Below are 12,662 nucleotides of genomic sequence, written 5' to 3' on the forward strand. Positions count from 1 at the left end.
AAAAATGGCACCCACTGACATTCATTGATGTTTGTTGAACATTTATGGAGACCAAACAGTGCATGTGAGTACACTGAGGTACTGAGTGGTGCATTTCACTGGTGACAGCAACAGTGGGTCACCTCTCATGGTACAGATTTGTAGCAGTGTAGTATGCAAGCTTTTGCTTCTCGTTGGTGAGAATGCATAGCTAATGGTGGTGACTCTGTTGAAAAACAGCGTTTTCTAGCTGAGAATTTGCTCTGTCACAGTACTATTGTGCTCTTTGTATCAGTTGTAGTCTCCAGGGAAATAAACAGGAGGCATTACTTTCAGAGCAACCTACGTTCATAGCCACTGGCAGTGTCAAAATGATGACGAGACTATAATGTAAAGGGAAGCTCAGTGTAGGAATTCAGACTTCTTAAATAGTTACATACACAATGTAGAGTTCAACAGAACAGCTAACTCAATACTGCAATTGCATTTTTATTTGCAGGGCAACCAGTAGCTTGAGGCATAGTTTTAAAGTTTTTCAAAATTAACTGCTTTAGAAAAATGACAACATCACATGCCTTTTCTTCCAGAAAAAAATCTGAAAGTTCCTCATTCCGGTCTGACTAGAAACACAGTAATGTCAATATTTCTCATAACACTTGAGTTCTTCTGTTGGTAATGTCTAAAAACAAGAAGTATAATGAGATGAAAAAAGGGAGAACTAAATGGCTAGCTAGAATTTAGCAAGCCTAAAGAAAAACATAAACAGTAACTGCAGTGACAATTAAAATATTCCCAATCACTGCAAGATAGCCAAGAAAGCTACTGACTATCTTCAGTTTGAGTATTATTTTTGATTATCAAATGATCTGCATTAGCTCAGTCATCCCTTGATCTAGACTTATCAGTTTACTTTTCCCATATTGTGTTTTCAGCAAAGAATTTCTACATGTTTACAGTAAAGAAACATGACTTGTAACAGTATGAGGTTGCTTGTTTTTCTGGTTCGTATCCCCTGTCACATGCCTCAAAGGCTTGGTCTTCGTGAACCAATGAAACCCCGACAGGCACCAATAAAACCTGATAATAGCTAACAGTGTCAAAACATTCAGAGAAATGGGGCAATGCCCTTCAGTGAGCCACATTTTATTGCAGGAAACAAGTCAGTAGGACACTGTTGACTCACGCCTGGTTTCATAAAATTTCAGTAGTGACCAAGACCACAGTGGCACAGCCTGTCTCGGGATGACAGTGCCTGTCGCAAAGTAGTGGCTCAGAGCCTACGCTCCCTTAAAAAGAGACAAAGTACAAAGAAAATCTGCACTACTTAAGTATGGCTTCTCACTGCTTTATCTCTCAAGGCTGGGCTTTCTGATCAGGCACAGCCTCCAAGTTTTATTTTATGAGAAACATCAAAAAATCACTTTCCCAAGTCATTCTTTATAGAGGATAAATACATACATCTGCCTCTCTTTCAAGTGAGTCCCTCATCATCTCTCCTCTCTTTAACCAGGTTGTCAGTCCCGTGAAAATCATTTGAAATTGACATTTCTACATCTTTGAGTCAAATTAGCCCAAAATTAGAGAAATGCAAAGATAGAGACATAGACACATTCCACAGGGTAACTACAGCCCACTCTTTTTTGGGAAAAAATGTATCACGGCAATTTTTTCAAGTGCTTCCAACTGCTTGGGGCATGAGAAAAATAAGCCTCCATAACAGGCTTCACTACAAGGTTAAAGACATCCCCCTCAGCCCATAATTCCAATTGTTGTTTGTTAGATGATAGAGAACAGCTTGATCACCTTGGGCATGGACAAACTACGCAGCCCAGTGCTTTCTGCCGAATTCTGGAAATCATCTTGCATGTCCCATTAGTCTTCACAATACCAAATGCTGACCTGGCACTGTAGGTAACTTTCAGGGGATTTGCACTTGCAGGTGCCAGGGCCAAATCTTGCCCTTCATCACCCATGTACCTATAGGGCTACCCTATCAGCTGCTGGTGTCTGAAGGCACACAAAGCAATCCTTAATGCTAGAGCATCCGCGCTGGGTGAGCTCAGTGATCTCAGCTGTTCCAGTAACCTTCACTAAATCCTTTCTCCTTTCCTTTGCTCAATCCACCTACTGAAAGGAAGGCCACTTCAAAGGGATACTCTTGCCCAGACTGACATCATGGCATGTTGAGATAATTCAGAGTAGTTATGATAAATGTTCTGTCTACAGACATCAAGAAACAAACAACGGGCTCACAGCAACATAAGATTAAACATGTTTCTGTAATTATCTGGGGAATTGTCTTGCTGACCATGTCCTTTCTTGCTATTTTTTTCAGCCTGCAAAAAGCAGATACTTAGATGAGATTGTGTAAAATTCAACTGCAGAGCTTCAGGCCCCTGAAAAAGCAAGGTAGGTCTGCTACAATATGGTTTGCACCTGTCAGGTGAGAAAGGGTACATTTCTAGCCTCTGCATCACAGTCTCGGCACATCTCAGAGAGAAGCAATGCTGCTAGTAATGCCACACCGTAACCTTGGTGAAGAGAGGCTATGCTCTACCAGGAATGAACAAGTATGGGTAGCAAAACGCAAAAGGATTTGAAGTGGGAGAAAGCAGAACATGCCAAGCTGGAATGCTATGCAAGCCCTGATCCCAGCCACTGTCTGTGCCAAAGAGCCTGGTACTCAGTAGCCCAGCCATGAAAACACTAGGCTCTGCCATAGAGCAGAGTGGGATCAGACAGAGCAAGCAGGGGAGTACAAAAAGATGAGCTTAGATTTGCACACAACTGGATTAAACAAAAAAGAAATAAGTATTTCATGAGAGAACCTCCACCTCAATTTGACTGTTCCTTGCCATGCCATCCCCCAGTGAGTTTCTTCTTTGGATTCTATTTCTGCTGCTTCTTTAATAAATACTTCCCTCCTTCCATGACAGCAATACAAGGTACTTCATTCAGACCCCAACAGCTCCATACACCTCCTTGAGCTAGTCAACAGCTCTCCATTCCACCCTGTCTCTCATGAATTCTCACAGGGTAAATAAGCTTTGAGCACTTGGCTTCTTGGGGCCAGAACCAAGCCCATACCCAAAGACAGCCTTAGGGACACCGCTGTATATTGAACACAACCAGCACCACTCTTTGGCAATGTAACCAGATGGAACAGCAGGACCCACAGCATGGTCTCCTTCCCTCTGCAATGGGTTCATGCACTATCACTGACAAGCAGAAACACCCCTGGCCTGTGGTAATTGCCAGACTGTAATGGTAACTGGTAATTGCCTGAATGTAACTGGTAATTGCCAGACAAACCCACAAGTTTCCTGGAGAATGAAAAATGCCCAGAGCTACATGTGCTGGGAGCTAGTCGAGCCATTTCACAATGCAGACCCTTCAGTCCTGTGCTCAGGTTTGTTCAGTGTTTAATTTACCATCAAGCTCCACTGCCACTGGATGTGTACTTTTCTACCAACCTGTTTTCTTAAGCAGTGCCTACATATTACTGACCTGGTTTCATGTTAGTTCCCTCCAAACATGTTTTCACATGCTGGACAGCCTTAGCTACTGACAAAGCAGTAGAGGTCTTAGTAATATTCAGTTCCTTGAGTTTTGTGAAAAAACACAGCCAGGTGGAGGAGAGCAATCCAGACTGACATACTATTACAGAAAAGTCTTACATATGAGTTTGGTCAAACTTTTAGACCACAGAGAATTCACATCGATTAAAACCATTATAAATGCCTCAATAGCAGGAAAGTTTTAATTCAGGCTTAAGTAATGTTTCTGTGGTTGGGAAATCATTCTAGACAAACCTACGTACTACTACTAGTTATAGGTTTGGCAAAAACGTTCATCTGTTCACAGAGACTTTTTATTTCCCTTTCCTCCTCTCCTTACTCTATTTTTTTATTTATAAATATTCTTTAAATTTTAAAAACACCCTTTTTTCCAAGCCTGTCTCCTAATACGGGCAAAGATGTATCCTCAGCATAAGTTCTGGCTCTCCAGAGACTAGACCCCATTATATTTCTTGTCAAAACAGGACCTGAGGAATACCAGTATGGATGTTAACAAGTAAGAGTATGTGAAAAAAAAGGCCTGGTATGTCACAGAACAACATAAAAGAAAACACCTGCCTATTCAAGCAGTACAGAAACACAACAGCTCAACAATGGTCAGAAATCCTCTGGCCTGCATCCTGATGAAGTAGGATGGCTGTTGCCCAGAGGTCTGCAGAAGAGAAGATGAATTGTGTAATTTTAAAATAACTGGAAATAAAACATGAAGGGGAATATCACCCACAAAGTGTAGTCTGAACTCTGCTTTCTGTCACTTTCTTACAGCATCCATTTATCTCTGTCAGCACAAACAGCATTCTGAATATGCTTGTATGAGCTAAGCTCAGAACCAGGCCTGTTTTCAAGGCTGGGCTTGCCCACTGGCCACTACAGGTCACACATCTGAGTCCCCCACTATCAGCAGCTGGAGTGCCTCAACATGAGTCTAAAGTGCACATGGGCCATACACAGCACACATCAGCACTAAGTCAGATACAGAGAGGCCCAGACTGCCTGACCAAGGCTCAAATTCAAATTTTTATGTGATGGTGACTCTACAGTTAATGCCTTCAGTCACTCTGGGAAAGAGGCAAAACTGAAATAAAATGCTGCTGAAAGAGCTCTGTGTGGCTCAGCTTCTCAGCAGTGTATGATCCTTGCTACTGAGAGCTGTCAGAAGGGAGAGAAGATAATATAAAGAAAGAGCTAATTGAGATTGCTGTTTTAGAATGGAAAGTTAGCATCACACATTTGTCTCTACTCGCACTAGCCATGCTTCATGAGCTCTGTAAAGCAGGATTCACTTTGTCAGCAAAACAGAACATGTGTTAACTTACATCTTGGTTGTCCAACCTTTTGGCTTGCCTGGGATTCATCAAGTGAAGAGGAATTATCTTGAGAATCAAGCTCTTCGTATCTGTTGTAGTTTCTATGGAAATAAGCAGGAGGCATTACTTTCAGAGCAGCACCCGTAAAATATACAATACTTTTAATATGTAAGTAACAGAAGATTTTAATTTTAAATATTTTTCTTAAAATGTTTTTAAAAAGGAACAAATACATAAAACTAGCACGATATTTGACTTGTTTTTGTGAAACAAATGTATCACTCTGCTTCAGTAGCAGCAGTTGCAATTCTTAGTGAGGTTTGAAGTTGTTGGTCAGAGTTTTGTTGGAATTTTACTCTTCCTGTGCTTTACCCTTGAAAAACAGCCCACAAATGTGCATACTGCCAAGAAATGATGACACGAATAAGGTATGATTGTGAAGCGAAGAAGACAGGGATTATGGAAAGTCTAGTAAAAAGACATGATCAGATTTTTGAGTTGACTGCAACTCTACATATTCCATCTGAAAATGTGCAGGTAATGTATTTATATCAACTGAAAATGGTGTCACAAACATAAATTGATTATTTTTTTTTCTTTGCAATCTTGAAACCCATTTTCAAATTTCTTTGTCAGAAAAGAAAGCATGGCTTAGTACTCTTTGCTGTTCAGAGCACTGTATTTAGCCCACAGTATGCATTTTGATACATTATTTGCCATAGCTTGAGTCAGCACTGCACAGCACTGCCTTCCCCATGTCCTGGTTTCAGTTGACACTGTTAATAGCACACTGTTGGTTTGGTTGTTCATTAGCAATAGGTGCATGCCTGGGGCTGCTCAGCAAGGTAGAGCCAACTTCTTTATAGAAGGGGGCATCAGGCGGGTTGTATTGCCAGCTGTGTCAGATCAACTGAAAACCACAGGCCATGGATTGGACATTCCTGATTTACATCCTTAGGAAAGAAAGCAGTGAGTCATTTTCAATGGTTCAGGTGTTCTAATCACAGGACCTGATTAAGTTTGGTTGGAAAGCTGCAGAAAACTCTCTGGGACAATTTCAAGTACTTACTTCAGTCCTACTATTAAGCAAAGTCCTAATGACTTGTGGTTAAACCACTGGCCTAGGACTGAGGTTTCATCACCACTCATATCCCTACGAAACCACACTGCTCTGCCAGACTATACTGTTTGCATTCCCTCTGCAAAACCTTTTAGCAAACCGCACACGTGATGTTGGGAGACACTCAGCTTCTGCATGCATTGCTGCCATCAAAGGGCCAAACCCTGAATCAGTTCTTGCATTCATCGGGAAGAGGACAAGGCCAAGTCAGCAGGATTTATCTGTTCGGAAAATCTCCTTGGCCGTGAACATGAGAAACAGCTGCTGAGCCCCACCAGCCCTGCTGATGGGCAGCAAAGTAGAGCTGGCACCTTCCATGGACCTCCAGTCATGAGGAATGACAGCTCCAAGTGTTTTCCTACTAGCACAATCAAGTGACAGCCACATAAGCAAAAATACCAGGCAGGAACCAGAGTGGACACCGAGACTGGCACTACTAGATCATGAGCAGAGAGCAAGAGAGCCTGTAGGAAACAGTACCATCTCCACCTATGGACACCATACTTGGTGTATGGCCTCCTCTCATCTTCCCAATGCAGTTCCTTCATGAAGGCTCACAGGAAAAGTAGGACTGATTTCTGCCTTTTCTTGACTTTCCTGGCAAAATCAAGGCAGTACCGCAGGCCAGCTCTTAGCAGGGAATCCACGCATAAGTAGGGTGCTCAGAAGCAGGGGCTGATGCCCTCTGGAGCAGTGAGGTTGGAGCCAGAGCACTCCAGAGCCAGCCCACACCAGCACGGCAGTGCCCGGGCCACAACCAGCACTGCTGCAGTGCGGAAAGAAAAGAAAAGCAAAGACCCATGCTGGCAAATCTGAGTAACAAAAGCTGCTTATATCTAAACAAAAGCTTTCTCATAATGCAAAACTAAACTGACAGGAAACAGCACACATGTTAGAATATGGCATGACAGACGCTTTAGGATTTGTTTTATGTAAATTTAAACAGGCACCATTCTCTGTGACCAACTTGGGAAGGAATGCAACTCTCATTCCAGCACAGCAACCCCATGTATGTTTTTGCTGCTTTTATTTTCTGCTACATTGACCTCAGCTACATATTTTCCAGCCAAAACACAACATTACAGGAAATCAGAAAAGCCTCTAAAGTGATCCTGTTTTTAAGCAATTTTCTGAATTCTGATCAGCATTTTTTCCCTTCTCACACCTGCTACTTGGTTGATACTGGCACATTACAACAGGAAAATGTCATTTTTAAGTCACAGTAAAGCTTTCATGCTAAGTCATTTCTTTTTTCTTTTTTTTTTTTCCTGAATTACTACAACGTAGAGGCCTTGCTTTCTCTTTTATCAGTGTAACTTTCCTAGTGTACACTGATACTGATGCATGGATATAAGGTGATATACCACAGAAGTGCAAGAAGAAGAGACTCACAGCAATGCAAGTCACTACATACATACATACAGACAGCTCCCTTCTTTCCTCACTTCCTCAAATGACAATTCTGAAATTTTCTGCAAGCCTCTATGGATCAGTTTACTATCATGATTGAACTGAAATCCATGGGCACCTGATGCCTCTTCCCAGAAATGCCGCTCTCTGCTCAGTTGTTCTTGGCTATCTGAAAAATGAAAGAACACAGCTTGAGCTAGAATCAGAAGGATGAAACACAGAAGTCTTAGCAAAGTCATTGTCTTCTCATGCTGAATCAGAAAGAAAAGACATTTTCTGCCATTCCAGCTATTTAGTTAATCCCAGCAAGCATTTCCTGGTACAGAGATCTCTGTCACCATTACTCAATAAATAGAAAGCTACTGAGATATTTTCTAAACAAAACTCTTAAGGAAAGTACAACTGGGAAGAAATGCCCATGTGCAGCACAGCTTTGCCAGAGCTTCCGCCTGAGACTGTGGACAGTCTCAACTTGGCTTCCAACAGGCTGAAGCCTACAGCTTGTTCCAAATATCTATCTCTGTGTTTAGCGGCCTGGGCATGGGCACCCACACCAATCATTGTGATCCATCCAGAAGGAAATCAGATCAAATTTCTTTACAGATCAAAAGCCCAAACTAGAGCTGTCTCTGCAGCTCTCTACTGAACATAAATAAAGCACTTCTGCTTCCACCAGGAGGGGATTATCTTTTCAATCTACTGGCCCTTGAGCACTCACAAGGCAGAAGTCACAGGCATGACACTGATAGGAAGCAACCTGCCTCAGCATGTCACGTTTCCAACCTTAAAAAGTATGGAACAGTCAATCCAGCATCCCACAGCCTTCGCACTGCTGTAATTTAACTCACCCCTCTGATTTTGTGTTGGATGATTGTGTGGGGTTTTCTTACAGTTGTGGCACCAAAAATCTCACCCCCGTCCCCCTCCAGGCCATTCCCCCACCACCTGCGTGGCCCTAACCCAATAGGCTGACTCTTACCCCAAAACCACAGCGAGCCGTCTCCTCGGTGATCCTTGGAGCATTCATTGTTTTCGTCCATGAAACCCAGTTTCCTCCAGTTTGAATACTCCTGCCGTTTGGCAACATCTCCCCCTACCGGACAGAGTGCACATGGCATGTAACTAAACTTTTTTCTTGCCTACAAGTGTCATCGACGTCTTCTGGTTTGACTGATGGCCATCAGGGACCTTCAAGCTGGGAAATGGGCTTTTGGACAGGAGGACAATTAAACTGCTAAGGGATCCTCAAGAGGCAGCTGAAATAGCAGAGCCTGCACTTCTTTTAATAGGCTTACAACTCCCAGGAAGAGGACCCCGCTTGCACTGTGAACAATTTACAACCACGCAAATAAAAAATAATTCTAATTTAAAACAACATTCCATTTTTAAATAGTGAATTTCTGAATCAAGTTTTCAGTTTCCAGCAGACATATCCCTATATGTTCTCATCCCTTCATCTCTCCTCACTCAAAAGCTACTCTAGATTGTTACTTGGACGAAATCTAAGATGCAACTGGCTATTGCTGAGTCTCATTCAACACACGATGCTAGCAGCAGCAGACTTAAAACAGGCAAGTCTCTTCTGTCTGAGATATATCTGATCTCTATCCCCTGCTTTGTACCATTCCATCCCTAATCCACTTCCCTTCATATCTTAAGTGACTTCTATAATTTCTTTCCCCTGCCTCAGAGTAGACCTAGGGATCAAAATCATATGTCAGGATGTCTCAAAATAAGGGAGTTCACTATATGACTGGAAGAAAGCTGTTAGCTCACAATATGAACATGTCCAGCCTTTTGCCTCTATTTTTTCATCAGTGTCAACAAGATACTTTAATCCTCTGTGCTCTTCTGTAGCACCTCCACAAACTCTGGCATTTCATGTGCCATATAGGTTGTTGTTCCACTTTAGCTATCCATGTAGCAGTCCTAAAGAAGAGTTCCTAATGTTATACTGGATGTTGCATGAAATTCACTGCATATGAGACAGTTCACCGAGGACAAATTTGAAAACGCAGTGCTATGGAACCTTCCCAACTTCTTGGCAATTACCAGAAAATCCCAGATGGCAACATAGTCCAAGCATGAAGAAACAGAATCATGGAATCTTGTAGGTTGGAAAACTTACTCTGGATGTCATCTTCAAGCATGGAATCCAAGCCTTTCTAAGTGGAAGAGAAGAAAGTCATCGGGAGTAGTGAGCATGGATTCTCCAAGGGGAAATTATGCTTGATCAGTCTGGTAGCCTTATATGATGCCATGACCAGCTGGATAGATGAGCAGAGAACACCGGATGTTGTCAACTTTGACATCATCGAGGCTTTTGATGCTGTCTTCCACTACATCCTCATAGGTAAGCTTAGGAACTGTGGGACAGATGAATGGACAGTGAGGTGGATTGAGAACTGGCTTACTGGTACAGCTCAGAGAGTTGTGATCAGTGACAGAGTCTTAGTTGGAAACCTGTAGCTAACAGTGTTCCCCGGGAGTCAGAACTGCATCTGGTCTTGTTTAACATCTTCATAAGGGACATAGATGAAGGGATAAAGTGCACCCTCAGCAAGTTTGCTGGTGATACAAAGCTAGGAGTGGCTGACACACCAGAAGGCTGTGTTGCTATTCTGTGAGACCTGGACAGGCTGGACAGTTGTGCAGAAAGGAACCTTATGAGGTTCAACAAGGGCAAGTGTAGAGTCCTACACATGGGGAGAAATAACTCTACACACTAGTACAGATTAGGGGCTGATCTGATAGAAAGGAACTCTGCAGAGAAGGATGTGAGTGTACTGGTGAACAGCAGCTTGATCATAGTCCAGCAGTGTGCCCTTGTGACACAGAAGGCTAACGGTATCCTGGGGTGCTTTAAAAAGAGTGTGGTGAGCAGGTCAAGGGAGGTGATCCTCCCCCTCTACTCTGCTCTGGTGAGGCCAATTCTGCAGTACTGTGTGCAGATTTTGGCACCCCTGTTCAAGAAAGACAGTTCAAGAGAGAGTTCCTGTTTTCCCTTAGTTTGACCAGTAGGTCCTTGCTCAGCCCTACCAGTCTCCTGCTTTCTCTTTTTGTTTTCCTATACTGAGTTCTTGTGATTTCAAAAACGTGTCCTTAAAAGAGCTGCCAGCTCTACTCCAACAGCTTTCCAAGGGATCTCATCTAATAATTCCTTAAACTGCCAGAAGTTCTCTCTCCTCAAGTTCAGGCCCTGAGTTTGCTTTTCTCCAGGCCCATATTCCTCAAGATCACAAATTCAACCAAGGCATGGTCAATATAGCCCAGACTGCCTTCTATCTTAACCTCCTCAATGATCTCCTCTACACTGGTGAGCAACAGATCTTTTAACGCTTCCCCTCAGGTCAATTTGTATAATACCCGGACCAGGAAGTTATCATCAACACACTTCAAGAGTCTCCTGGATTGTCTGCAACCCACTGTGCTTCTTTCCCAGCAGACATCTGGATGGCTGAAATTCCCCATGAGGATGAAAGCCTGTGAATACAATGCTTCCTGTATCTGAAGCAAGAAGGCCTTATCCACAGGCTACCCTTGATCACACAGCCTGTAGTAGACCCCTTAACATCAGATGTCCTTTGTTGGACCAGTCCCTGATATTCATCCATGCACTTCAGGAGTCTCCTGAATCACTTGCAGCCCATCATGTTGTTTCCCCAGCAGACATCTGAGTGGTTGAAATCTCCCATCAGGATGAGAGCCTTTTGTAGCAAGAAGGCCTTGTGCTCAAGCTCCCCTTGATGGGGCAACCTGTAGTAGACCCCAATCACCAGATGGCCTTCAATGGACCAGTTCCTGCTGTTGCCCACGAGCTCTCCATCTGATCATGGCTGTTTTTCAAAGGCAGCTCTTTTCAATCTATCCACTTCTTAACGCAGAGAGCAACTCCCCTGCCCCTCCATCCCCCTGTATTTCTCCTAAAAAGCTTGCAGGCCTTGATCACTGTGCTCCAGCTGTGCAATTCATTCCACATTTCCTTGATAGCAACTAGGTAAGTTTTTCCGTTGTGCCATGTCTTCCAGCTCCTCCTGATTATTTCCCATGCTGCTGGCACTGGTATAGAGGCACATCATCCAGACAATCAGCAGTATTAGCTTCTTCAGGGAGCCCTCCTGAGTTCCTTGGGGACAAATCTGAAGTCCATCTCCACTGCCTTCTAAAGTGACAGCGTTCGCCAGTCTTCCTTTGTCATTTTGAAATCCACCTCCTTTCCCCATCGAATCTAGTTTTAAGTTCTGCTGATCAGCCCAGACAGCTTGTTTCCCAGAACATTCTTGTCCCACCCAGTCAGTTGTGTCTCATTTGAAGTCAACATGCTCAGCACCTCAAAGGCCTGTCGAAGATCATGGAAGCCACAGCCCCATGTATAGCACCATCCACACAGCCAATCATTCGCTTGTCCTGTTCTCCTCCTTCCCAGGTGCCAGCCTCCATCAGAAGGACAGAAGACAACACTACTTACACTCCCAATCTCTTCTACATCCTTCCAAGAGATGTAAAGTCCCTTTTAATGTTTTGCAGTCTCCTTGTTAAAGCCTTCTGTGATCCAGCTTGAATGAGCAGAATTAGATAAAAGTTGTTTGGCTCTATCAGACCCGCTATGTGCCGATCGCCACAGTCCCTGGGGCTGTCTTCTGCACACGCAGAGAACGATGGCCACTGCTCCTGGCCCCACTGGAGTCTTCTCAGTTCTTCTCACCAGAACCGCCAGCTCCCAGTGGGTCTCTGCACTCCCCTGGGGTGCCCCTGGTGCAGGAAGTCCTCACATATGTATGCTGCAATCCCCCAGTCTGCTGCAGGTCCTGCCAGCACTGGGCCCGATCATCTTGGAGAGGGATACAGTGAGATCTGAAAAAAAAAAACGAGCCATTGAGATAACGGTGCCATTTTGGTTAATAGGTCTACTTAAAATGAACAATCTTGTGGACAACAGAAAGGACAACTCTTTATCTATCAGTTTTGTTTCAGGCATCCTCACTTGGATCAACCCTTCCACAAGCTCTTCACACCGCCTCGTGACGCCCCTTCACTTCTGTGCTTCCACACTTAAAAAGCGCGTTAACTTGGGAAATCCCCCTTTCTCCCTCAGGCCGGCTGAACACCTCACAACCCCGCCCGCCCAACTGAGCCCACAACCCGAGCAGCAGCACCGCGCCCGGCCCACCTCGGGGCGGGCGGCAGCGCGCCACCTCGCGGCGAGAGCGGTGCGCGGCGAGCGGCGGTGACGCGCTGCCGGGCGGTGCCATTGTCCGGGCGGGGAGC

The 12,662-nt window shown here is 44.1% G+C and overlaps 1 protein-coding gene across 38 annotated transcripts in view; it reads right to left on the reverse strand.

Moving 5' to 3' along the window:
• LOC107051951 overlaps positions 1-12,597 on the reverse strand; it is a 222,388-nt gene extending 209,791 nt beyond the window's left edge. For 20 of the 38 annotated variants that reach the window (XR_005843151.1, XR_006932415.1, XR_006932407.1 and 17 more), the window contains exons 1-4: positions 12,379-12,597; positions 8,374-12,248; positions 7,513-7,563; positions 4,874-4,965 (exon numbers count right to left, since the gene is read on the reverse strand). Coding sequence is in view for 3 of the 38 variants with exons in the window: in XM_046905578.1 (XP_046761534.1) it covers positions 4,874-4,965; positions 7,513-7,563; positions 8,374-8,512 (282 nt within the window). In the remaining 35 variants the exon portion in view is untranslated. Of the gene's footprint in view, positions 1-4,873; positions 4,966-7,398; positions 7,564-8,373; positions 12,249-12,378 lie in introns of all 38 variants that reach the window. The other 18 variants (XR_006932413.1, XR_006932408.1, XR_006932397.1 and 15 more) reach the window with 9 other exon arrangements.
• Positions 12,598-12,662: the final 65 nt, after the last annotated feature.

Source organism: Gallus gallus, chromosome Z (assembly GCF_016699485.2).
Source record: "Gallus gallus isolate bGalGal1 chromosome Z, bGalGal1.mat.broiler.GRCg7b, whole genome shotgun sequence".
NCBI classification, from domain to species: domain Eukaryota; kingdom Metazoa; phylum Chordata; class Aves; order Galliformes; family Phasianidae; genus Gallus; species Gallus gallus.